Source organism: Esox lucius, chromosome 20, assembly GCF_011004845.1.
Source record: "Esox lucius isolate fEsoLuc1 chromosome 20, fEsoLuc1.pri, whole genome shotgun sequence".
NCBI classification, from domain to species: domain Eukaryota; kingdom Metazoa; phylum Chordata; class Actinopteri; order Esociformes; family Esocidae; genus Esox; species Esox lucius.
This window is the reverse complement of record NC_047588.1, coordinates 42,522,194-42,548,889: the sequence shown is the minus strand read 5'-3', so window position 1 is coordinate 42,548,889 and position 26,696 is coordinate 42,522,194. Positions and strand designations below refer to the sequence as shown.

The 26,696-nt window shown below is 40.9% G+C and overlaps 2 protein-coding genes across 5 annotated transcripts in view; both read left to right on the top strand.

The window, feature by feature from the left end:
- The window catches only part of LOC105027977 (zinc finger protein 239), a 52,098-nt gene extending 45,624 nt beyond the window's left edge, over window positions 1–6,474 (top strand). For 2 of the 3 annotated variants that reach the window (XM_029115989.2, XM_029115985.2), the window contains one exon: window positions 4,501–6,474. In XM_029115989.2, the coding sequence (XP_028971822.1) occupies window positions 4,626–5,711 (1,086 nt within the window). In that variant the 5' untranslated portion in view covers window positions 4,501–4,625 and the 3' untranslated portion in view covers window positions 5,712–6,474. The remainder of the gene's footprint in view (window positions 1–4,500) is intronic. The other variant, XM_034288577.1, reaches the window with a different exon arrangement.
- Window positions 6,475–9,070: 2,596 nt separating this feature from the next.
- Window positions 9,071–23,356, top strand: LOC117592728 (oocyte zinc finger protein XlCOF6.1-like). Of its 2 annotated transcripts, XM_034288603.1 has the most exons (4): window positions 9,071–9,216; window positions 13,266–13,557; window positions 16,870–16,926; window positions 19,588–23,356. In XM_034288603.1, exons 1-4 carry the CDS (start codon window positions 9,214–9,216, stop codon window positions 20,496–20,498), a joined length of 1,263 nt encoding a protein of 420 aa, XP_034144494.1. In that variant the 5' UTR covers window positions 9,071–9,213; the 3' UTR covers window positions 20,499–23,356. The 2 variants fall into 2 exon arrangements, with proteins under 2 accessions (XP_034144494.1, XP_012986914.1); XM_013131460.4 differs by lacking the exon at window positions 16,870–16,926 and having other exon boundaries at window positions 9,074–9,216.
- The last annotated feature ends 3,340 nt before the right edge of the window (window positions 23,357–26,696 follow it).

The following is a 26,696-nucleotide window of genomic DNA, read 5'->3' as shown; positions in this document are numbered from 1 at the left end:
TCCAACAAAACACATAACAAAAGAAAACAAATGGAAAAATCATCAACACGCAAAACAACAAGTAACAAATTAAAATAAATATATAATGCACACTAATGTCCAATATGAACAGCCATGAAATCTTACCAAATTTTTTTTTTTAACTAGTCTCATTCTGAGTTTTAGTGATATGACCTGGAAGGGACTTTCAAACACTACGTTGTTTGGAATTTGTTTTGGTGTTTGGAATTGTTTACCACACTCAAAGAAACATTGTTCACATGTCCAAACACCATATACGTCAGTGATAATTTTTGCCGGTCCAGCGTAAACACGAGAGACCGGCAAAGATTTACTGTCGCACGTCCCCATGTTTCAGATTTACCCAGTAAATCTACTTTATACTCAACACAACCAGAAAGCGAAGTCAAGCTCGTCAGCCCACAAATGAGATTTTAAAAAGGTCCAACCTTTTACTGCAGATTTTAAACTATAAAGTCCAACTTTAAGTTTTTAGACCGAATTGCGTTCTTGCCTCCAAATTCAATTTCCGCAGGAAACCTGTACTGATCAAGCACGAGTCACAGCTCCCGTCAGGCACTCTTTCTCAGCCCGTCAAAGGATAAGCCTTTTCTGGACGATACTAGAATTCCAGAGCTTTCTCTGGCCGTGCACGGTTAACCTGTTAGGAAAGGGACTCAAACCGATCAGGATTAGGCTCCCGGACGTGCCCCCAAATTGTGATGGCAATTTCTAAAATTCCAAAGTTCTATGAAAATGGTAGGTAAGACAGGAGAAATCAATTGCGCAATAAACGGTTTTAATCTTGCTTGCAAGGAGAAAGTATACAGGTTACAAAGTAACGGTGGATAGTTTCTAAATAAAAACATCATTTCGACAGTATTTATTACATAGGAAGAAGGGGTGTGGTAAGATGCTGCCATCTGTTTCATGTCAATCAAACACCTTTCCCTTTGTTCTATCACACACGTCAAATGCTATCTTCCCCCACCTTATCCTTCCTGCAATAATGTTTACCCAAAGGGGCCAACTGACCTTACTGCCCCCTTGCTGTATCTTCTCCTATCCTGTCCTAAAACCCATTGATCTGCATCTGGACAGACAATAGATGTCCCCTATGCAAATACCAGGTCCCACACATTCCTGTACCTATCTTAACAGTGGGACTCAGTCCTTTACTCAGAGAGAATACATTGTGCATAGAAATTTCCACAACAGTATGTGTGCACGTTAGAACTGAATATAAGCTGCCTGAACCAATAGTCTGGGGTTTTCCATACATTAGTGTTTTTTATGAAACACGTGATTCTTTTAACCTCTCATCAACCTTTAGCCAAAAGAATCAATCGTGACAAACCATGACAAATTACAATATATGGTTACACCAAGAAGCTTTGTTTCCTGTACTTGCTCAACAGCAACATTGTTCAATACCACATTTACCCTCTTGTTTTTTTTTATCTCCTCTGCCTGTCCAGGAAAACATTACATTTATAGGCTGGATGCACTAAGTTTCTGTTTGGCTGTTTGCTTCTAGCATACAGAGCATATAATTCCTTCTTCATTATGTCTGAGCCACCAGAAAACCTTTTGCCATTGGGCATCAAAACTATGTTCATTATAAGATCTAGGAATCACATAAAAAATATGAAATCACTCATCAAACTTTATAATTAATCAGTCAATATTATTGTGGTCTATTTTCGTTGTTTGTTGCAATAAAATGCTAATTAATTATTTAAAAATCCTACAATGTGATTTTCCGTTAGATTCCGTCTCTCACAGTTGAAGTGTACCTATGATAAAAATTACAGACCTCTACGTGCTTTGTAAGTAGGAAACACTGCTGATTTTGCAGGTTATCAAATACTTGTTCTCCTCACTGTATAACAGTCTTGTTGCGTTGTTCTTTCCCCAGTACTTGCCTTGATGCCATTATTTATCCCCATCTCTCGACTTCCTTCAGCTGTAGGCTACTTGGTTATGCTGCTTGCGCTCATCCAGATTCTTCACATTCATATACTTTTATTGTTAGTTAAATATGTATAGTAATAGTAGGGGAGAGCGGGGTATGTTGTCACACTTTTCACACTGTAACATTTCCAGGGCACAATACATCATAATGCTATAAATGTCATTCTAAATGAAAGGTGGAAGTCTTGGGCACAAATTTTGTATTCATTACATCCTCATATCTTATTATGTGACAATTTGCCCCATCAGCAGGTAAGTTGTCACACTATGTAGGGTAAGTTGTCACATTGGATTATCAACAAATAAGAACACAACTAATTCATTGTGAATATTGATTTAAAATTCAACTTCCTTAAAGAACTCAATGAAAACAATCATGCCTAGAGAATCTGGCAAATCATGCCTGTCAATCAAAACAATAATGCTGGCATAGCAACTGCAACTTCACCTGCCTCACGGCCTTAACATTGTCAGGTGGTGTGCTGTCATTCTCTTTTATAATTTCTTATAATCTTCTTTCCTTCCAAAACACATTGTTTCATACAGTAGGCAAGTAGTGTGTTTGTAAAATTTAAAGTGCCACATTTTTACTTTTGAAGGGGAAAAATAAGAAACTTGTGCTCACCTCAGATTAGTGTTCTTGATAACTTGTGAACAGGAAGTTGACCATAGAACTTGTGGTCACACAAAGTAGCTATTTGATTTGAGGGAACTCCTCTAGTGTTGGACGTATGAGCAGTGTGACAACTTAACCCCCTCTCCTCTATATTTTTACACTTTATTGCATATTAAATATTGATGGGGACAATAGCCTACATACCCTAATCTAATCATCTTTTCACCAGTCATCTTTGTCTCACGAAGTCTGTTGTCTGTCTCTGGAATTCTACTAGACGTCATCTGAAACGTTAACAAATGTTGTGTTATTCAGATTGGATGTAGTTTAGGTGTTACGTTTTATTTAAATATTTTGACATACTTGGGTGTAAAAGAAAAATAGATTCCACTTGTTTTTCCGATGTTACTCACCTGTATGAAAGGTTGCTGCATCATTGACAGTAAACCTTGAAGTCATTGGAAATGCTATAGCTTCCATACAACCCCCTCTGTTTATTGACCCACCCAAGCCCATTAAAAATAGCCCAGCTGTTTGGGAAACCTACCCACCTGGCAACACTGCCAGTATGACAAAAGTTTCCTCCTACTGTCACATTCACTGCAGTATATTGCTGGTAGGCTATTTAGTCTACGAGCGCAAAATTGTTTTACCATGCCGACACACCGAGGCACCGTGAGATTTTGGGAAGGCAGCTGCCTTTGAGTTTTATATGCAGGAAAATCCCTGCAACTTATAGTTGAGGGTTGAAGTGATTTCTTCAACAGCTGGGACAGACATAGTGTTGAGTCATCCGAAGACACACAGGCTTTTTTGCAAACCAATTCCCACTAATAAGACAAGATAGATGGTCCTAGTGAAGAGCCTTGTGGAATCCCACGTTACATGTCTGTGCTCATTCTTAGCTGATCTTTCCACTCGGCAGTCCTTTTGGGAGGCAGGGTGGACAGTGAGTCTGTTATAGTGGATGTAGGCAATGTTTCCCTTGGATCTTTCAGCTTTCAAGACCGGAACGAGTTTGTTTCAGCCTTACGTCTTCAGAGTAATCCTCGTCAGGGTGGATGTTCGTATGTCCTGCCATAACAGCTGCCTTGTGTTTCCATCTGAAGATCTTGATGACTATGAATCTGTCTTGGTTTCCAGCTGTTGTAGGATCCACCCATTTGATTTAAAATATATTTTTCAGAGGCGTTTTGCATCTAAATCATCAAACAAAACTGTAAGGTTATTACGACAAAACAACATTTTAGCAGCTACTTAGTTGGCGCTGCACCAAAGATTGGGCGTTGCGGTGTGTTTGTTTGTGAGAAGGATAGAGAAAATGGACTGGGCTCTGCTAAGTAGATTAATGTAGATCAAGTCTACGTTTTATGTGGGGCAACTAACTATTACTTCTAAAAGTCATGTTGCCTTATCCGTTAATATTCTTTCCATGATTACCATGTAAAAAGACTGATTATCTGGTGTACTGAAAAGTGGTGTCATGCTAACTGCTGTGCCATCAAGCATGGATGTTGTAAACTACAAATATAATTGAAAAAACCCTTCTGTTGAAAATACAACTACCAGTGAAAGAATGTCATTGTTATTGATCAGCTTGTTTTCCGTGAGATTTATTAAAAGTTGAAATAATCTGTCTTTTGAGAAGTTTCTTCAGACTTCATTTTTCCTTGTTTTTGAATGTGTTCAGTGTATGTCCCCTGGGTCACAACATGTTTGGAGGGCAATGCAAATTGACATGTTTAATATATATAATGTTAAGCCTGGTGACAATGTGAAACTGATTTCAGAAATTGTTTACATATTTATCTCTCACTTAACGTTCTGGGAATAGTTAAATTGATCTTTGACACATTGACACCGTATGTGAATCACTGCTCTAATGAACCTTTCTGATTTTAATCACACAGATGAGAAAGCTGAAGTGGATATATTTCCTGGAGAGCAACAACAGGATGATTACAAAGACAAGAAGTCTCACTCCTGCCCCCATTGTGGAAAATGTTTCCTATTTATATCACTGTTAAAAAAACACATGAACATACATTCAGAAGAGAAGCACAGTGAGAGGAGTTATGATCTTACTGGTCATCAGAGAGTTCATACAGGAGAGAGTCCATACAGCTGTTCAGACTGTGGGAAAAGTTTTTATAAATCACAGCACCTTAAAGTTCACCAGCGTGTACATACAGGTGAAAAACCTTACTCCTGTTCTGAATGTGGGAATTGTTTCTCTCAATTAGGTAACCTTAAACTTCACCAGCGCATACATTCTGGTGAAAAACCTTATTCATGTTCTGATTGTGGGAAGAGTTTCTCTCGGTTATCGGACCTTAAATGTCACCAGCACAAACATACTGGACAGAAGCCTTACTCTTGTACTAATTGTGGGAAGAGTTTCTCTCGGCCATCTGACCTTAAAGTTCACCAGCGCATACATACAGGGGAGAAGCCTTTCTCGTGTTCTGACTGTGGAAATTGTTTCTCTCGATTAGGTAACCTTAAACTTCACCAGCGTATACATACTGGAGAAAAACCATACTCCTGTACTCAGTGTGGGAAGAGTTTCTCTCGGTTATCGGACCTTAAAGGTCACCAGCATGTACATACTGGACAGAAGCCTTACTCCTGTTCTGACTGTGGGAATAGGTTCTCTCATTTAGGTAACCTTAAAATACACCAGCGCATACATACTGGAGAGAAACCTTACCCCTGTTCTATCTGCGGGAATTGTTTCTCTCATTTAGGTAACCTTAAACTACATGAGCGCTTACATACTGGAGAGAAACCTTACACCTGTTCTGACTGTGGGAATGGTTTCTCATATTTAGGCAACCTTAAAATACACCAGCGCATACATACTGGAGAGAAACCTTACACCTGTTCTGACTGTGGGATTTCTTTCTCTAGATTAGACAGCCTTAAAATTCACAGACGTGTCCATACAGGAGAGAAGCCTTACTCTTGTTCTGACTGTGGGAAGTGTTTCTCTCAGTTAGGTAGCCTTAATGTTCACCAGCGCATACATACAGACGAGAAATCGTACCCCTATACTGATTGTGGGGAAAGTTTAAAGCATATAGTTTCCCTGAAACCTCATCAGGGGATACCTACTGGTTAATAACCCTAACGTCTGATTGTAAGAAATGGTTTTTGAATATCTATACTTACAATTCCTCAGAGTACTCACACTACAGAATATGATCATCTTCTGCATGTGGGAAGGGTTTCTTTTGTAGAAACCTAAAACATGTTGGAAAGGGATTAAATGCTTTGGAGACAGTTCGATACTGTACAGGAGAGACTACGAACTATAAATCACACACCCATTAACAGACTCTTTTAACAAGCTCCTTAAGATCAGATGGTAGTAACTCAAATGAATAAGGTGACTTCCGAGGGCTTTTTGTGTTCAGTACTTATGACAAGGGTTGAAGTGAAGCTCCTATGGGTCCACTCCACTATAGTCTTACAATGCTGACACCCTAAATAAGGGAACATGTTGTTAGTGATGTTTGACTGACAGAAGCCATCACAGCGTTTTGGGGAATGAGTGCTGACACATCGAATTACATAGAATGTGGTTATAAAATGACAGGGATGTGTGAGAGGGGAGGATGGTCATTGTTATGTGGAAGAGAGCTTTGATTGGTCTCTATGGATTTTATATTATTCTGTTGCCTTAGATTACAAGGGGGATTTGTATGTTTTTTTTTTGTAAAGTTTTTATGATCATTTGTTAAGTAGATCTTTGTTAGGAATGATGAGAGTTATCTTCAGATAGCTACGAGTGTATATTAGCCCAAGCTGCTTGCATTCATATAGCTAAAAATGTACCCAGCCAGCCCGGTCCCTTTACACCATAAAACACAAAACAAATGAGTATGCTGTGTAATGATTCCAAAAGAATAAAAGTTTTTCTAGTAATAAGTAATGTGGTGTAATGCTGGTCAGTTTACAAACAAATATTTTGACCTTACCTGAGTCCACTCTAAACCAAAATTTCCCAGATCTGAAATGTTCAGCTGTGCCAAAGGAGAGGTTACCATAGTAACAGAGTAACAGAGACTGTCTGCCCAAAAAACAATCCCAGAGTGTCTGCAGAGTGCGTTCAGAGCAGACACACCACAGTGTCTTGTCAGGCACACCTGGTCCAACCATTTGGTCTCATGTTACAATCTACCAAGGAAGAGACCATGTTCGAGAGGATGTTTCTGAAAGGTCCCCCTCTCAGTAACTCCCAAAGGCTTCTGCATTCTAAAGATGTCACCACTAGCGCAACCAAGCCACATGCTGAGGGGGTAGTCAGACGTTATTTCTCACTAAATCAGTTAAAACTTGTGGTTATCCTGTATTGCCTATTGAGGGAGCCACAGCTCTCAGATGGAAGATTAAACTGGCAGGCATGCGCAGTTTCCAACTGACCACAAGCGAAAGTAGTTAGGGGATACAGAATGCAATTTCCTGTAACCCCTCCGCGTTTTCAGTGGGCATATATCTATAGACTGCACGGTAGCACTTCTCAAGGAGTCCAGATGTTTCCCACAGAAAAGTAGTAATGATAGATGTGTCCAACGTGGATTGGGGTGTGACCCATGAGGGCAGAGCAGTGAAGGTCCAATTAAACGTCTATTACAATAAGGAAGGTCCTGAAACTAAGCAGCTCAGATTTTTTAACACCCAAAATATTTCTCCCAATTAAACTGTAAAACACAAATAACAAATGAAGGTGCAGTGTCATGATCTGAGTAAATACACTTTATTGCTAAAAGTATGAGGACACGACCATCAGACCCAAAATAATTTGGACACCGGACCATCAGACCCATATGAATGTGGACACCCAACCATCAGATCCAAAAGAATGTGGACACCTGACCATTAGACCCATATGAGCTTGTTGGACACCCGACCATCAGACCCATATCAGCTTGTTGGACATCACACTCCAAAATCATGGTCATTAATATGGAGTTGGCCCGCTCTTTGCAGCAGCAGCATCCACCACTCTTTTGGGAAGGCGTTCCACAAGATTCTAGAGTGTCTCTGTGTATTTCTGCCTATTCAGCCAATCAAGCATTTGTGAGGCCTGGCTGGCAATTGCCGTTCCAATTCATCCCAAAGGTTTGCTGGGTTTGAGGCCAGGGCTCACACCAACTTAGTTCAAACCATATCTTTATAGACTCCACTTTGTGCACAGGGGCACAGTCAGGCTGGAACAAGAAAGGTCCTTTCCTAAACTTTTGCCACAAAGTTGGAAGTACCCTATTGTCTAAAATGTCTTTGTATGCTGTTGCATTAAGATGTCCCCTCACTGGAACTAAGGGGCCAAGCCCAAATCCTGAATCGCAGCCCAGACCATTATCCACCAAACCTTACAGTAGGCACTAGGCACTACGCATTCCGGTAGGTAGCGTTCTTCTGGCATCCACCACACACAGATTTGGCCACCAGACTGACTTTGTGAGCGCAGTAGACAACGCGATAGACAGTTGCACCTGCAAAACAAGCGCCTGCGCCTGTTAAGTAAACATCGACACCTCTTACCAACTAGGCTAAATAAACGCCCACATCTGTTACCAACGCCTGCGCCGTTTTTCTGATTTAATAGGCTATTCAAACCGTAGCTCTAGCGCTTCCTTTCAATTAATTTACTACACACTCTTTAGCATTCATCTAGCCCTACATCAAGGATGCAGTAAGTAGAGGCAGCTCCTCCGAAAAAGACAATATTTGAATTTGTCGCAACATCCTCATAAATGCAGATAATCCACTTTTGTGAATGTTTAGCTATTCAGTTCAGTAATAAAGAGTACAATACAGTTTAAAATGCATATGATATATTTGTTGGAGCGTTCTCTTTAGTGTTTTATACGAGCGTGTTGGCAGCCGAAGGTATTACAATTATATTTTCAGCCTTTATTTTTTACCGTTAAATATTTTAGTCCTTTGGTATCTTAACGATTTAATGTAAATTACTGCACTTTTCAGATGAGTTGCAAGTCTCTCCCAACCGCTTTTTTAAGAGGGATAATTCCCTTTTGTAAATATCTGTAGTGTAAGGCAGCATTTTTCTAAGCGTCAAGATAAGTGTGTTAGGCCATTTTCTTCAGTGTTCTGTAGGCTATATGTTCACTTTTATTAGAATGAATAGATAAGAAATCAAAATGACCTGTTGTTGCTGAATTCATAATTTATGTGTCTGAATGTGCGTTTTAGGATTAGATTACGTCTTTTCTTAATATGCCCACAAAATAGCCAATTCCACATCCCTGTAATAAAATATTTCCGTCGCCTCTGTGTATTCAAAGTTAATATAGTTAGGAAAGAGTTAGCTGAGGACACATTCTACTGTTATCTGATGAGCGTTTATTTAACCGGGCAACACATTTTTTGTAACGTGGTAACAGGTTCACGCATTTACTTAGCAGGAACTTGCTTAGCATGAATTCTGACCCTTACGAGTTTCCATAGGTTGTCTGTCCTAAAGACTGAGAACACGCGGTAGGTGGCGGTAAATCACCTTTGTAGATGGTGCCAACTGCGACAAACAGAAGAATCCATCTTGTTCAAGCCGTTTCGAGGACGTTTGTCGTTTTCAAAATCAACAAGAAGTAGCTAAAATGGTAAGTGATTGAACAACAGTATTTTAATCGTTTCTTTGGTAGTTTTATAGAAATAGTGTGTGTGGTGTAAACGTTTAATGTAAAAATCCATAAACCCTTCTATGTTTCGTAACTGTAATGTATAATTCACATTTTATCACAAGACAAATAAATCCAGATAATAAAACAACGTTACTAGGACAAAAACGAAGATATAGCAGGTACTTAGTGGTATACTGTACACATCGCACCAAAGGAACGGGCGGTACGCAGTGTTCGTGTAGGAGGAAGCAGTGAATGTAAGAGTACAGTAGTCTCTAAGATTAGATTAGATTAGATTCAAAAGCAAGCAAACGAATTGCTTGATATTTATATTTACTAGTGACAGGATTCGTGTATGGTTCGTTCAAACTATATCCTTATTCGGTAACAAAGACGGACAATAATTCCCACTGCCTGAATTAATTATCTTTCTCATTTTGTCCACAAGGTACAATAGACCGAAATAGTCGACGCCTCAAAATCCCTGTAAAAACACATTTAAAATGCGATCCCTGTTCTCGTTTCGCCATTAATTTTTCCGATAAGGAATTTCTGTTTCGTTTAGGCCTAACTCAGTTCAACGTTTTAATAGCCGTTTAAATCTCTGCTGAGTAAGGTGACAACTGTCAGCTTATTGACCTCAATTGACCTCAATTTTTCATGCTTATTAGCAACATATTAAATCTACAGTAAGGTAACTACAATTCCCTCTAGTAAACATCTCCACGTCATTTCTAACAGACACACGGAAATTAATGTTGACCATTGCTATAATTCCGTATCCATGTGTTGTTTGGTAATGAAGTGTTTGATTTCTTCAGTCCCCTCTGTCTTAGGTGCCTTTAACGAGCGAGTTAACAGTGCAGTATCGAACGATACATTTTGTTTTCTTTACTAATAGTTGGCTTAGTTTGTACATTTTAGGCCTTATTTAATTTCTTATGGATGATCATAAGACTATTAAAAGGGTAGGAGACCACCACGAGTCTGGCCATGTGGAGAAGTGCAGTTATAGGTCGGGTCAACTTACTGGTATGGGCAGGACCAGGATGAGGTTTATCCTGTCGTTAAGGTTTAGCTAATAAATGCATCAGATATGTAGGCAGAAAAATCCATATAATTGATATATAATCATATGTTATGCATTTACATTTTGAATATAACTTTTTACATCTGGACTGTGTTGTGTGTCCAGACAGCAACAGGTATTCAGTCTGTCAAGGGTGAAATGACCAATTTATCATTTTGTTTATGGTAAAACTGTAGTCGTCATCTGGGAAGTATGCTGTTTATTAGGTATTGTTAGGTATTCTCACAGCTAAAATCACGTGGTCTTCTTTCCAGGTCACTATGGGTGACCAGGGGATTCAATCCACCTACTGTAGGGCCAACATCAACGACACAAAAGGCTTGATGCGTAATGGCTCAATGAGGGTTTTTCTGTTACCACATGCTACACTCGATGACGTCAAACGTAAAGTGTATTTCTGCAAGATAGCCATATTAGTGGCTAATAATTGTTCCATAGTCCATAGGTTTTTGGATACATTTGGACAAAGATATTGATAAGTCCCCTTGTCTTATATATTTACAGAGTTATCAATATGGTGAGGTGGTGTAAGTGTACATGAAATACAGACCTTATTTGAAGTGGATATAAAAATCCCCTATTAAGGAAATTAATAGTGTAATTTTCCAAAAGAGCAGCTTTTTCAGTTGTGTTGCAAGGTTTTATGGGTATTCTGATCCATACTAAATCAGTCTACACTGTGTGTGAAGAGGAGGGGCTATGTGAAAGCCAAGTGAAGCCCATCAAAATAAGACTATAGTTAATGTTGCCTGCTCCATCTAGCTAGCTTTCACTCTAGTTATTTAGTGGTTAATTATTTAGCTCACTTCTAGAAGTGTTTGATTGAACAGACAAAGTGATAATGTTTGTTGGCGTGATTGGTTCAGGCCTATGGCCAACAGCAGAGCTGAACCGACCACATCCACAACAGCCATACAAAAACAGCCACCAAGTATAATGTATGGATGTGCAATGGAGGCAAATACAACTACAAATGGCAATACTGACGGAGGCTAATTGATGGTGAATGTGCAACTGAAATGCAGGAATAGCAGCAATGAGGTTCCAAAGACAAAGGCAGGCGCAAAAGTGAACTGACACTCCAAAACTGAACCGGGAAAGGGAACACAACTGTAAACTCAACACCCAAAACTAAACCTATAGAGCTGGAGTCAGGAAGGTCAACCAATCACCCAGACAACCAGCACACAGACCTCATGTCCAAACGGATCTAAGCTCCCCCAACCACCTTGGTAAAGGTGAGGGAAGACAGGGAGAGACTGAAGGAGGAGGACCAGGAACAAATCATAACCGGAGACGTGTGTGTGTGTGGGGGCGTAAAGCTACACACAGCAGCAAACATCCTCCAGATTGATGCAAACCAAATCGGTGGGCTGAACTGGCTAAGCAGAAAAGGGCACTCTGAGCAGTCGCCCTCAAACAGCGGCTGCACCAACCACCCATCAGAGCCCCCGCCAGAACAACAGAACCTGACATGGGGTGTCTGCGAGACCGAGGGGAAGGCCACCAACAGGAAAGCGGGGGTCCTCTGGTTAAGTGGACATGATGGAGCGAGTCCCACGCCAAGGGTGGCACTGACACGTAACTAATGCCAAGGGCCCGTGTGGCCTGACGCGCCACTCACCACCCCACAGAGGGGCTCTGACGCGCCACTCACCACCCCATAGAGGGGCTCTGACGCGCCACTCACCACCCCACAGAGGGGCTCTGACGCGCCACTCACCACCCCACAGAGGGGCTCTGACACGCCACTCACCACCCCACAGAGGGGCTCTGACACGCCACTCACCACCCCACAGAGGGGCTCTGACACATCTCTAATGGCTGCTGACACATGGCAAAACCCGAGCCCAGGGGGGGGGGGCAGGACAAAACTAGCAACAAACCCAGGTCGCCCACATGAAAGGCTGTGTCTTTAACCACTATGTCACAGAACTGACCATTTTGCCGGGTGTCAGTATAACACATTAACATTATAATATATAATGCATTAACATCACGCCAAGTTGTGTTAAACTTTGTAACGTTTCTTAATAATTTTACCTCCACCACAAATAGCATCTATTAACTGTATTGCTTTTGCCACTGGCCATTTTAACAGCTTATTAGCCATTCTTGAATGAAATTGATACAATAACTACTGTATCAATATAGGTGACGATAGGACTTTTACGTCAAGTGAAAAGACGAGAGAATCGTGTAGCCAGCAAAGTGTTTGTCTATCCTGAAGAAATGATAAGACATCATTTCGAAGATCCACCAGAAATAGTAGCAACATATCAGTAAACTAGTGATGGCCGTTCTTCTAGCAGCAGGATATTATGCTAGCAGCGCTAACACAGATTTTCTTTTTTTCAAAATAAAAGCCATCATTGAACTATATAAGGCGATATAGATAACCATCTAGTCAGTCATTTTATGTTTAATGTCCATTCCAATGTTGTTCTTGTCTGTTGTTTTTTTACATACTAGATTAACTATATGGCCGCTTATGAAGGCTTATGAAGCCTTGTTTGGCCATCACTACAGTAAACTGTTTCATTTTAGGCTTCCCGTAGCTACAAAAGGTTGTAGCCAGCAACGTTTTTGTGTCCTGAATCTCAGGCATAATGTGTTTTAAGAATTTTACTGGAGTCGAATGTGGGACATGTTGTTCCGTAGCCCTCGTCTCTAACCACTGCATCCGTCCGTCCGTCCGTCGCATACATTTGCTCTTCTAGGCCAGCTCCGCTTACGCAGTCTGGCAAAAAGAAAATCATGAATTTGTCACATCCCTTCATTTAAATATGTGTTTTGTTATTGTGTTTAAACTCGATACACAGGTGTACTTCATTTAATCTGACTGCAGTATCTGACCCAAGTCTGTTATGATCAGTTTATTGTATTTGTGTTCTATCCACATCCAACGTGTTTTGGTCTGATTTGGTCTTTATTTTAGGAGATGGAGGACAAACCCAGCCTGCTGCTCTCCTTCCACATTGAACCCAAACAAGAATCACTGGATTCTGATTGTAACAGTGGAGCTCAGTGTTCATTGGTGGATTCAGAGATGACATCAGTGAAGCTGGAAGATAGTATTGAAACACTAGGACTGAATGTTATCAAATATGAAGAGGAGGAAGAGAAGAATGGGGTTTTCATTAAATCTGAAGAGGAGGAGGAGGAGAAAATTGGGGTTATCATTAAATGTGAAGAGGAGGAGCAGAAGATTGGGGATTTAACTAATCAAGGTAAGAACTGGTTGGTGAGGGTTTAATGTTGTCAATTTGCTGTTCTTACTAATGAATGGGGTAGATGTTGTTTCATCTGTTTTGTATTCTCTATATTCTTATTGTGTAATAATACGTTATACAAGAAACTCCTGCACACTGGCCACATCACATGCAATATCAAAATAGATTTAATAAGAACAATGAGGACCATCATCAGGTTATTTAAAAAACATAAGAGGCCAACTTAAATAGCTAAGTTACCTCGAGTGGACCAATTAGGTCTCACATCAGACACGTCACTCATTGAATAAATAATCAAACATGATTAAATAATGGCGTTGTATGGATTTTTTTTTGCTAAGATTACCCATTAGTTATAATACAAAGGAATGAGTGTGATATTGAACATGACAATAGACATAAATATCAAGCTAGAGCAACACTGTCTTACACAGCCAGATCATATTACATCAAGCTAGAGCAACACTGTCTTACACAGCCAGATCATTTTACATCAACCTAGAGCAACACTGTCTTACACAGCCAGATCATATTACAACAAGCTACAGCAACACTGTCTTACACAGCCAGATCATTTTACATCAAGCTAGAGCAACACTGTCTTACACAGCCAGATCATTTTACATCAAGCTAGAGCAACACTGTCTTACACAGCCAGATCATATTACATCAAGCTAGAGCAAGCTAGACAAGAACAAGCAAAAAAGAGAGAAAAATTCAAATAATGATAAACACACAAACCACCATAGATTATAAGGAGATCAATCTTGGAGAACTAACCACAGTTGTTCTCTGGATTCAGGCCGCCTCAGTTGCTTTTCTCCATGTAATCCCAGAGAGACCCCCCCCCCCCCCCCCTTCACCCAATCCCATTATATGACCTTATGCCACCGCTGCCAAAGTCTTGCAGATCGTCACAGGCTTCCTTCCGAAACCTGTCTGAACAGCCGGTCTGTTTCTTCACACCCACTCTCTAAACCAGGAAGTCAATGTGAGCCAACGCGTCAGAAGAAATGCTTGCTCAATTCCTAGCCAGGTTAGAGGCGACCGGTCCGCCAGAGACGTTGCTGGAACGCAGCGGCGCAAGGAAATGCCCCATGCCGATTACCTGCCCTCATACCCTGGACGGTGCCAACCAAAATATGCGCTGCCCTACCAGCCCCCCGGCCACAATCGGCAGTGACTGGGGCTTGAGCCCATGGTCATAGTTAAACAGTTACATGATGATGTTGAAATCAGGGCTCCTTGGGGCCATACCATCACTTCCAGGACTTCTGTTTTTTCTTAACACTGAAGATAGTTCTTGATGTATGTTTGGAGTCGTTGTCATGCTGCAGAATATATTTGGGGCCAATCAGACTGATGTTGTGGCGTCATAAATATCTGCCTGTACGTCTCTGCATTCAGACCATTCATTCTGACCAAATCGTCAACTCCATATGCAGAAATGCATCCGCGAACTTCCAAGGAACCTTCACCATGTTACACTGTTGCCTGCAGACACTCATTCGTGTCTCCAGCCCTTCAGGGAACAAACTGCCTTCTGCTACAGACAAATATTTTGAATTTAGCCTCATCGGTCCAGAGCACATGCTGACATTTCTGTGCACCCCCGTTCCTGTATTTTCGTGCATAGTTAAGTAACTTGGCCTTGTTTCCACATGGGAGGAATGGGTTTTTCGCCGCAAGCCCTCCATGAAGGCCACTGGCTAACCAGGCCACCCGGACAATAGATGAGTGTACCAGGGTCCCACTGGCTAACCAGGCCATCAGGACAATAGATGGGTGTACCAGGGTCCCATTGGCTAACCAGGCCATTCGGACAATAGATGGGTGTACCAGGGTCCCACTATTTTCTGCCAGTTCTGAGCTGATGACACTGCTGGACATCTTCCGATTGCGAAGGGGTGCAAGCAAGATGTGTTTTTCATCGGCTGCAGGAAAGTTCCTTGGCCGACCACTGTGTCTACCGTCCTCAACGTTTGCCCGTTTCTTTGTACTTCTTCAATAGAGCTTGAACAGCACATCTGGAAACCTCTGTCTGCCTTGACATGTATATTTTTTAAAATCATTCATACTTCACAACATGTATTCACATCTGCTTAAAACTTTGGCCCAGTACTGCATGTTGGTGTGGGCAGTATCAGGGTGACTCAGGAACTAGAGCCCAAGCTGTGGGAAATGGGATGCTGGAGGTAAGGAGATTCTGAAGGTTATTTCTTAGTTTTCTCTTCTTACTGCGCTAATTATTTGCTTCCTTCAAGTCACGCTGCCCAAACAGGTGTCCTGGGTGGCTGAAAGAAACTTGATGTGATACTGTGATCTTCAGTGCTCTCTTCCCAATGTCAGGGTGACCTAAACACTGACTCTACTCCACTGGAAATGTTACATCTACATTTTATTGGGGAAAACTACCCATTGTCTAGTTGCCACGTGTTCATTGTTTTTCATAGTTTGTCATTTGCTAGCCAACTTTAGATTGATCTTTTAAAATATCTGGAATTGCAGTGACTAGCAGTGTTTCTACTGCCATTTACTTGTGTGATTCATAAAGATATTAATTTTGAATCTTGTTCTTTACAAATTTGTTAAATTGCTATGCCTTCAAGTACAACTGTATGTTGCAACATCAACCAATTAGTTGTAGGGGATGCTAGTGTTTCTGGATTAGAATCTATTAATATATCTTTTGTGATCATGGAATATACACTCACCTAAAGGATTATTAGGAACACCATACTAAGACTGTGTTTGACCCCCTTTCGCCTTCAGAACTGCCTTAATTCTACGTGGCATTGATTCAACAAGGTGCTGAAAGCATTCTTTAGAAATGTTGGCCCATATTGATAGGATAGCATCTTGCAGTTGATGGAGATTTGTGGTATGCACATCCAGGGCACGAAGCTACCGTTCCACCACATCCCAAAGATGCTCTATTGGGTTGAGATCTGGTGACTGTGGGGGCCATTTCAGTACAGTGAACTCATTGTCATGTTCAAGAAACCAATTTGAAATGATTCAAGCTTTGTGACATGGTGTATTATCCTGCTGGAAGTAGCCATCAGAGGATGGGTACATGGTGGTCATAAAGGGATGGACATGGTCAAAAACAATGCTCAGGTAGGCCTTGGCATTTAAACGATGCCCAATTGGCACTAAGGGGCCTAAAGTGTGCCAAGAAAACATCCCCCACACCATTACACCACCACCACCACCACCAGCCTGCACAGTGGTAACAAGGCATGATGGATCCATATTCTCATTCTGTTTACGCCAAATTCTGACTCTACCATCTGAATGTCTCAACAGAACTCGAGACTCATCAGACCAGGCAACATTCTTCCAGTCTTCAACTGTCCAATTTTGGTGAGCTCGTGCAAATTGTAGCCTCTTTTTCCTATTTGTAGTGGAGATGAGTGGTACCCGGTGGGGTCTTCTGCTGTTGTTGCCCATCCGCCTCAAGGTTGTGCCTTCACAAATGCTTTGCTGCATACCTCGGTTGTAACAAGTGGTTATTTCAGTCAAAGTTGCTCTTCTATCAGCTTGAATCAGTCGGCCCATTCTCCTCTGACCTCTAGCATCAACAAGGCATTTTCGCCCACAGGACTGCCGCATACTGGATGTTTTTCCCTTTTCACACCATTCTTTGTAAACCCTAGAAATGGTTGTGCGTGAAAATCCCAGTAACTGAGCAGATTGTGAAATACTCAGACCGGCCCATCTGGCACCAACAACCATGCCAAGCTCAAGATTGTTTAAATCACTTTTCTTTCCCATTCTGACATTCAGTTTGGAGTTCAGGAGATTGTCTTGACCAGGACCAAACCCCTAAATGCATTGAAGCAACTGTCATGTGATTGGTTGATTAGATAATTGCATTAATGAGAAATTGAACAGGTGTTCCTAATAATCCTTTGGGTGAGTGTATGATGTTATGAATTACACCATTTGGTGATGAACAAGTCAATGACATTTCAAAAGGCTGTAATATAATGAAAAACATTTTGAAAAGCCATTGGGAAACAGATTGAATTGCTATTAACTAAATATTATACTATTTTGAAAACTGGCATCATGAGAAACAATTTTATAATTAGCAATTTTTTAAATTATTTTAATATAAAATAATGTATTTAATTCTGTACAGACATTCAGTACTTTGAGGACCATTTCTTTGCCATGATAACTGCTCTGAGTCTCATAATGTTTGATGAGGTGAGGGAACACAGAAGGGATATTAGATCCCACAGGTGTTCAAAATGGTTTAAGTCAGGGGACTGTGATGGCCTTTGCAAAATCTTCGTCAGTGAACCATTTTTGTGTGGATTTAGATCTTTGGGTTGCTGCCCTCCTGGAAGATTCAATGACAACCTACAGCAGTTTTGGGTTTTGTCCAAAAAACTCCTGGTAGTTAGGGTTATATTCTAAGTTCATATTGCCATGTGTCTTAATGTTCCCTGGGTTTTTTGGAAGTAAAACAGCTTCACAACATAACAAATCCACCACTGAACTTTTTGTGATCAAGTCATTTTCTTCATGTTTTTTTAGGCCAAACCACTTATGGTGTTTGTTTGCAAAATGTTTTCTTTGTCTCACTGGACCATAGAATCTGGTTCCAATCAAAGTTCCAATGACATTTATCAAACTCGACATTCTTATGTGATTTGGTGACAGCGGCTGCTGTCTGCCATCTCTTCCTAGTAACTTGTTGGAATGGAGTTGGTGTTGAATCGTAGTTTTGGAGACTTTGTGAGCCCAACTAATACAATAGGTTCATTACAGCTTCCGTTGTTTTACATTTCTTAAATATTTCCCTAATAGTGAAGATGGGTATTTTCAGACCTGTAAGTCTCTTTATAGCTATTGTCTGATTTTTGAAGGTCAACAACCTTTTTATCTTATTTCATTCAAAGGCTATCCCCCTGTTTAAGTATGACTAAGGGAGTGTGTAGCCTTGTATTTGTACCCCAGTGCAATAATATTTCATGGATGAGCACTTGAAAGTTAGCAAAAACTCAGATTAACTTTTGAAAAGTTAAATCTTAGAATATACACTGATGAGCCAAAACATTATGACCTCTCACAGGTGACACAAATGACGATCATCTCCTAACAAGGGCACATTTCAAAATCTGGGTGGATTAGATGGTAAGTGAACAAGCAATTCTTCTAGTGAAGGTGTTGGATGCAGAAGAAATGGGCAGGAATAAAGACCTGAGCGACTTTGACATGGGCCACATTGTTGTGGCCATACAACTGGGTCATAGGCTCTCTGAAAAGGCAAGGCTTGTGGGGTGGCAAGGCTTCCCGGTCAGCAGTGGCAAGTACGTATCGACAGTGGTCCGAGGAGGGACAAACCACATACGGAGGACAGGGTGTTGGCGCCCAAGCCTCATCGATGCACGAGGGCAACAAAGGTTGTCCAATCTGGACTGAACCGACAGAAGATCCACTGTGACACCAGTCATAGAAAATCTAAATGATGGTAACAGGATCAATGTGTCACAACAAAGTGCATCACACCCTGCTGCATATGGGTCATTGCAGACACCGGTCAGAGTGCCCACGATGACCCTGGCCTCCGGCGAAAGGGCCTACAAGCATGGTGCTGTTTTGGCAACACGTGGCAGGTGGTCATAATGTTATGGTTCATCAGTGTTCATCAATTTGATTTTGTTCATAAGATTTTCTTGGTGTGCCAATATGTCTGGCACTGATGATGATGATGATTACAAAATCATAATTCATTGTATAAGATTCATGTGATATTTTGACCAAGCTGATAAACAAACAAAAAATGTCAAAGCCTTTTGTTGATATTAATCTGTGGGAATATTTTCCAACCGCATTGCATATTTACAGTTTTATATTGTATAGCCAGGTGAAAATGTGAACCCGATTTGAATTGTTTTCATGTTTCTCACACGTAATACTGTAGGAATAGTTACATTGATCAGTGATGTAATCTTTAACTGCAATGTATGTGAATCACTGCTCTTATAAACTTTTCTGATTTTAATCACACAGATAAGATTGCAGAAGTGGATACATTTCCTACATCTGGAGAGCATCAACAGGAAGTTATAAAATATAAGAAGTCTCACCCCTGTCCCCATTGTGGAAAACATTTCCAATTCATGTCACTGTTGAAAAGACACATTAACACACATACAAGAGAGAAACCTTATTCCTGCAATGAGTGTGGGAAGAGTTTCTCTGTACCCACAATCCTAAAGAATCACCAGCGCATACATACTGGGGAGAAACCATACACCTGTTCTGACTGTGGGAAGAGTTTCTCTGTATCCACAATCCTAAAAAATCACCAGCGCATACATACTGGGGAGAAGTCTTACTCCTGTTCTGACTGTGGGAAGAGCTTTGCTGAATCAAGAACCCTAAAAGATCACCAGCGCATACATACTGGAGAGAAGCCTTACTCCTGTTCTGACTGTGGGAAGTGTTTCTCTCGTTTAAGCATTCTTAAAATTCACCAGCGTAGATATACTGGAGAGAAACCTTACTCCTGTTCTGATTGTGGGAAAAGTTTCTCTGTTTTAACATCCCTAAAACATCACAAGCGCATACATACTGGAGAGAAACCTTACTCCTGTTCTGATTGTGGAAATTGTTTCTCTGAATCAAAAATCCTAAAACGTCACAAGCGGACACATACAGGAGAGAAGCCTTACTCCTGTCCTGACTGTGGGAAGAGTTTCTCTAATTCAAGTAACCTAAAACGTCACAAGCTCATACATACTGGAGAGAAACCTTACTCCTGTTCTGATTGTGAAAAGTGTTTCTCTGACTCAAAAAACCTAAAACTTCACAAGCGCACACATACAGGAGAGAAGCCTTACTCCTGTTCTGACTGTGGAAAAAGTTTCTCTAATGTAAGTAACCTAAAACGTCACAAGCTCACACATACTAGAGAGTAGCTTTACACCTGTCTGAGAAGATATGTAGGTGACCCAAAAATTCACCAGTGCTTACATACAGGAGAGAAGCCATACTCCTGTTCTGTCTATGGAATGAGTTTCTCTGAATCAAAAACCCTGAAAGCTCATGCATTCTGGAGAGTAGCCTGACTTCTGTTCTGACTGTCGAAATTGTTTCAATCATCTAGTGAATGTAGGAAATGTTTTTTGACAGTATCTCAACTTTATATTAATCCTAGGATACTCACAGAAGAGAATACTATCATTGTTCTGTTTGTGGGAAGTTTCTCTTAACCTAAACTATGTTGGAAAGAGATTAAATATTTTTAATATTTAATCTCTCAAGCTCTGGACAGTGGAAGGGCATCACACAGGCAAACAGAATTATACACGTACGTAAACACATCCAGAATCAGTGTGGAAAAGGGGCTTTTAAGACTATATGAGACTACTTTGAGTAAAAGCTGAGTCACCCTGGAGTTGGGAGACTATTTGGGCTTAAGATCAGATGGTAGTAACTCAAATGGATAAGGTGATTTGGGAGGGACGTTTGAGGGGTAAACTGAAGTTCAGTCCTTCGGGTGCTGAAACAAATCTAACTTAATATGGTTTGTCTATAAGATGATGGGAATGTGTGAGAGGCGAGGATGGTCATTGTTATGTGAAAGAGAGCTGTGATCTGTATTTATTTTTTACTATACTCATTTTCTTGGATTACAAATGTGATTTGTATTTTATCTGTAAATGTTTATGATCTTTTGTTTAGTGAATTTTTATTAAAAACGACTGATTATTTTGTTGATAGTCTTAAATTTTTTACACGTTTGTGTGAGACCCAATTTACCATGAGTGGGGCGACAAAACTATGCAGTTTAGATCTGTTGTCTCGTTATTAAATACAGAATGTTTAGGTATGTCCAAACTTTCATGTGTAAGTTAAAGAACTGTGTTTTGGTGTTTAGAGATGGACCAATGAAAAAAGATCTGATAGTCTGATACATCTGTGGACAACTGTAGTATTAATATATGTACACTATATTATTGTTGGAATGTACAACACTGTGGAAATGTTTTAGGTAGGTATGAAAAAATACTGGAAAGTAAGAATTCTTTCAAAAATATGTTAATAGATGTAATGCATCTGTTAAAAAAATGCAAGGTGAGTGAACAGAAGAATCAGAAGAAGAAAAAAACTGAAGAAAAATCTAAATCAACATTTGGTGTGAACACCCTTTGCCTACAAAACAGCATCAATTCTTCTAGGTACACTTGCACAAATGTAGAGATTTTGTAGGCATATAGTCAGGTGTATGATTAGACAATTATACCAAACAGGTATAAAGTAGGTTGAAACACAATCATTACCTGAAACAGAAACAGCTCTGTAGGAGGAATACAATTGGGCGAGGAACAGCCAAACTCAGCTAACAAGGTGAGGTTGCTGAAGACACATTACTGTCAAAAGTCATACACCAAGGCAAGACTGAGCACAGCAACAAGGTCTCTCCCAGGCAGACATGTCAAGGCAGACAGAGGTTTCCAGATGTGCTGTTCAAGCTCTTTTAAAGAAGTACAAAGAAACGGGCAACGTTGAGGACAGTGGACAGCGGTCGGCCAAGGAAACTTAATGCAGCAGATGAAAGACACATCATTCTTGCACCCATTCACAATCGGAAGATGTCCAGCAGTGTCATCAGCTCAGAACTGGCAGACAATAGTGGGACCCTGGTACACCCATCTATTGTCTGGGTGGCCTGGTTAGCCAGTGGGACCCTGGTACACTCATCTATTGTCCGGATGGCCTGGTTAGCCAGTGGGACCCTGGTACACTCATCTATTGTCCGGGTGGCCTGGTTAGCCAGTGGGACCCTGGTACACCCATCTATTGTCCGAATGGCCTGGTTAGCCAGTGGGACCCTGGTACACTCATCTATTGTCCGGGTGGCCTGGTTAGCCAGTGGGACCCTGGTACACTCATCTATTGTCCGGGTGGCCTGGTTAGCCAGTGGCCTTCATGGAGGCCTTGCGGCGAAAAACCCATTCCTCCCATGTGGTAACAAGGCCAAGTTACTTAACTATGCACAAAAATACAGGAACGGGGGTGCACAAAAATGTCAGCATGTGCTCTGGACCGATGAGGCTAAATTCAAAATATTTGTCTGTAGCAGAAGGCAGTTTGTTCCCTGAAGGGCTGGAGACACGAATGAGTGTCTGCAGGCAACAGTGTAACATGGTGAAGGTTCCTTGGAAGTTCGCGGATGCATTTCTGCATATGGAGTTGACGATTTGGTCAGAATGAATGGTCTGAATGCAGAGAAGTACAAGCAGATATTTATGATGCCATAACATCAGTCTGATTGGCCCCAAATATATTATGCAGCATGACAAACATACATGAAGAACTATCTTCAGCGTAAAGAAGAACCAGGAGTCCTGGAAGTGATGGTATGGCCCCACAGAGCCCTGATTTCAACATCTTCAAATCAGTCTGGGATTACATGAAGAGAAGCAACTGAGTCTGCCTAAATCCATAGAAGAACTGCAGTTAATTCTCCAAGATGTTTTATTCTCTTACCTGCCAGGCTTCTTCAAAAACTGTGTGTAAGCAAACCTACAAGAATTGATGCTGTTTTGTAGGCAAAGGGTGTTCACAACACATTTTTATTTGATTTAGATTTTTCTCCTGTTTACTCACTTTGAGTAAATATAAACTATTAACATGTCTATTTTTCTTACTTTACAGCATTTTTTCCACACCTGTCTAAAACGTTGCACCGTACTGTATAAACGTAATGTATATACTTTACATTTGTAGGTACTGTATATACTTTACATGTTTTCACATTTCTCTACCCATAAAATACCCATACATTTTTTTCTTGTGTTGATGCTTCTAATTTCAACAAATGCCAATTCAATGATACAAAATGTGTCTGTCTATATGCACTGCACAAACAAAATTAAGGGAACATGAAATCATCACAGTATAAAACCAAATAAATTAAACGTCAGGGATGTCAACCTGATCAGTTGGGAAGCATAAGCAGCAGTGAATCTATGTCACCTGTTTTGGTGCAAATAAAAAGTAACACCAGGTGCACTGGAGTGGTAACAGCAAGACAACCCCCCCAAAGGGAATGGTTTGGCAGGTGGTGTCCACCAACAATTGCACTCTTCTTATCCTTCCAGACTGATTCTTCTCACAGATCTTAGGCTAAATACACCACAGGATAATACTCATACTTCTGTTTTGAAAATTTCAAGGCTAATTATCATTATATTATACCATTACACATACTATTATAAATACCATTAATTATAAATACCAAGTGTGTGAAACGTCCAATGTCTTTTATATTTGGCTATTCAGACGTTTTTTAACACTGAAAAAAAAAGAGAAAACGGTACAATCTATGTCTAAATTATAATAATATACTTTAGTGTATAAAGGGAGAAATAAAGGGAGAAACAGCAATGATGCCCAGCCTGCCGCCTCCCTCCCCGACGACCTCAACTCCTTCTATGCACGGTTTGAGGCGACCAACGCCATTCCTTCTGGAAGGCTTGCTGAGGACCAGGACAACTACCCTCTGTCCCTAACCACGGCTGACGTTAAGAGTTTTTAAAACCGTGAACCAGAAGTCACCAGGGCCAGATGGCATTCCAGGCTGTGTCCTCAGGGGGTGCATTTAGAGGTTAACACCTATATATTCAACCTCTCCCTGTCCCTGTCTGTAGTCCCCTCCTGCTTCAAACAGACCTCTATATTCAACCTCTCCCTGTCTCTGTCTGTAGTCCCCTCCTGCTTTAAACAGACCTCCATATTCAACCTCTCTTAATTATTAGTTTCCGTTCAATTATCAGTTATAAACATGTCTTTATAATGTTCCTGGCTTGATCTATTTTTCTCTGCAAATGTACATAGATGTTGATCAGGGAACTGAGCTGGAGGACCGGGTATGAAGCAAGTGATCATGTAGAAATCCACTGGCAAATGTTCGAAGGAACGATAAAATGTAATGAGTCACTAGAAAAAAGGACTTGTGAGTCCCGAGTCACTAAAAAGAACCGTTCAAATAAAACAAATCGTTTGCGAACTGAACATTACCACCGCAGTAACAATGGAAGAAGACTGACCCATCAAACCTGTCCATGTTCATCCCTTGGATATGCATTTGAACCAGAAGGTAAGTGTATTCCTGGAGTTGTTTCATATGAGGTAGAACATTCAGTTGTGTTTGATGACAATACAGACGACAGCCAGGTTGAACCACACCGTTGTGGTCCTGATGTATCTGCAAACCAACAACGACAGAATCTGTTGCAAAGAGGCAGACCTGCACAACCTTATTTCACATTACATTTGAGGTGTCATCACACCTGTGCACTGGAATTTGGAATTAGCTAACTAGATGTAGCTGGCTAAATACAACGACTGGTATTAGAGCCATGTAAGTGAATGACGAGTGTGTAGCTCCACAACTGACCACAGGACAAATGAATAATATGAACAATATTCATGTTTCAGTCTTTACAGGTTGACTGCCTATAGGCAATTTAACCTGTGGGCAAGGGGGCACTTGGGAAGAAGGAACGGAATTCCTATGCCTGCTTGTGTGGTCCATTCTAATTGGTCCAAGTATCCCTCTGAGAAATACAATGAATGTGCTTTTTATGGTGGAAATATTAGATTTATCTGGACAATTTATTACAATGGTTCATTTAGTAAATGGTGTTCTGAAAAACAAGATGGTTATAATAATTTAATTGAACCTGGCTATACAGTGAGGGAATTTTTTTTTGATCCCCTGCTGACAAAGAAATTATTAGTCTATAATTTTAATGGTAGGTTTATTTGAACAGTGAGGGACAGAATAACAACAAAGAAATCCAGAAAAATGCAAAAATATAAAAAATGTATTTGCATTTTAATGAGTGACATAATTATTCGACCCCTCTGCAAAACAAGACTTAGTACTTGGTGGCAAAACCCTTGTTGGCAATATCAGAGGTCAGATGTTTCTTGTAGTTGGCCACCAGGTTTGCACACATCTCAGGAGGGATTTTGTCCCACTCCTCTTTGCAGATCTCCAAGTCATTAAGGTTTCAAGGCTGACGTTTGGCAACTCGAACTTTCAGCTCCCTCCACAGATTTTCTGTGGGTTTAAGGTCTGGAGACTGGCTAGGCCACTCCAGGACCTTAATGTGCTTCTTCTTGAGCCACTCCTTTGTTGCCTTGGCCGTGTGTTTTGGGTCATTGTCATGCTGGAATACCCATTCACAACCCATTTTCAATGCCCTGGCTGAGGGAAGGAGGTTCTCACCAAAGATTTGACGGTACATGACCGCATCCATCGTCCCTTTGATGTAGTGAAGTTGTCCTGTCCCCTTAGCAGAAAAACACCCCCAAAGCATAATGTTTCCACCTCCATGTTTGACGGTGGGGATGGTGTTCTTGGGGTCATAGGCAGCATTCCTCCTCCTCCAAACACGGCGAGTTGAGTTGATGCCAAAGAGCTTGATTTTGGTCTCATCTGACCACAACACTTTCACCCAGTTCTCTTCTGAATCATTCAGATATTCATTGGCAAACTTCAGACGGGCCTGTACAGGGGGACCTTGCGGGCGCTGCAGGATTTCAGTCCTTCATGGCGTAGTGTGTTACCAATATTTTTCTTGGTGACCATGGTCCCAGCTGCCTTGAGATCATTGACAAGATCCTCCCATGTAGTTCTGGGCTGATTTCTAACTGTTCTCATGATCATTGCAACTCCACGAGGTGAGGTCTTGCATGGAGCCCCAGACAGAGGGAGATTGACAATTATTTTGTATTTCTTCCATTTGCAAATAATCATACCAACTGTTGTCACCTTCTCATTCCAGCCTTGTGTAGGTCTACAATCTTGTCGTTGACATCCTTGGACAGCTCTTTGGTCTTGGCCCTGTCGGAGAGTTTGGAATCTGATTAATTGATTGCTTCTGTGGACAGGTGTTTTTTATACAGGTAACAAGCTGAGATTAGAAGCACCCCCTTTAAGAGTGTGCTCCTAATCTCAGCTCGTTACCTGTATAAAAGACATCTGGGAGCCAGACATCGTTCTGATTGAGAGGGGATCAAAAACGTATTTCACTAATTAAAATGCAAATCAATTTATAACAAAAAATATGTATGCCATAAGTTATACACCCATCAGCCAT

Bases quoted from the DNA above. Each gene is read 5' to 3' on its own strand.
- LOC117592728 (XM_034288603.1), top strand. The intron at 13,558-16,869 runs GTAAGAACTGGT...ATGTCTCAACAG, and splicing joins TGGGGATTTAACTAATCAAG to AACTCGAGACTCATCAGACC. The intron at 16,927-19,587 runs GTGAGCTCGTGC...TTAATCACACAG, and splicing joins TCTTCAACTGTCCAATTTTG to ATAAGATTGCAGAAGTGGAT.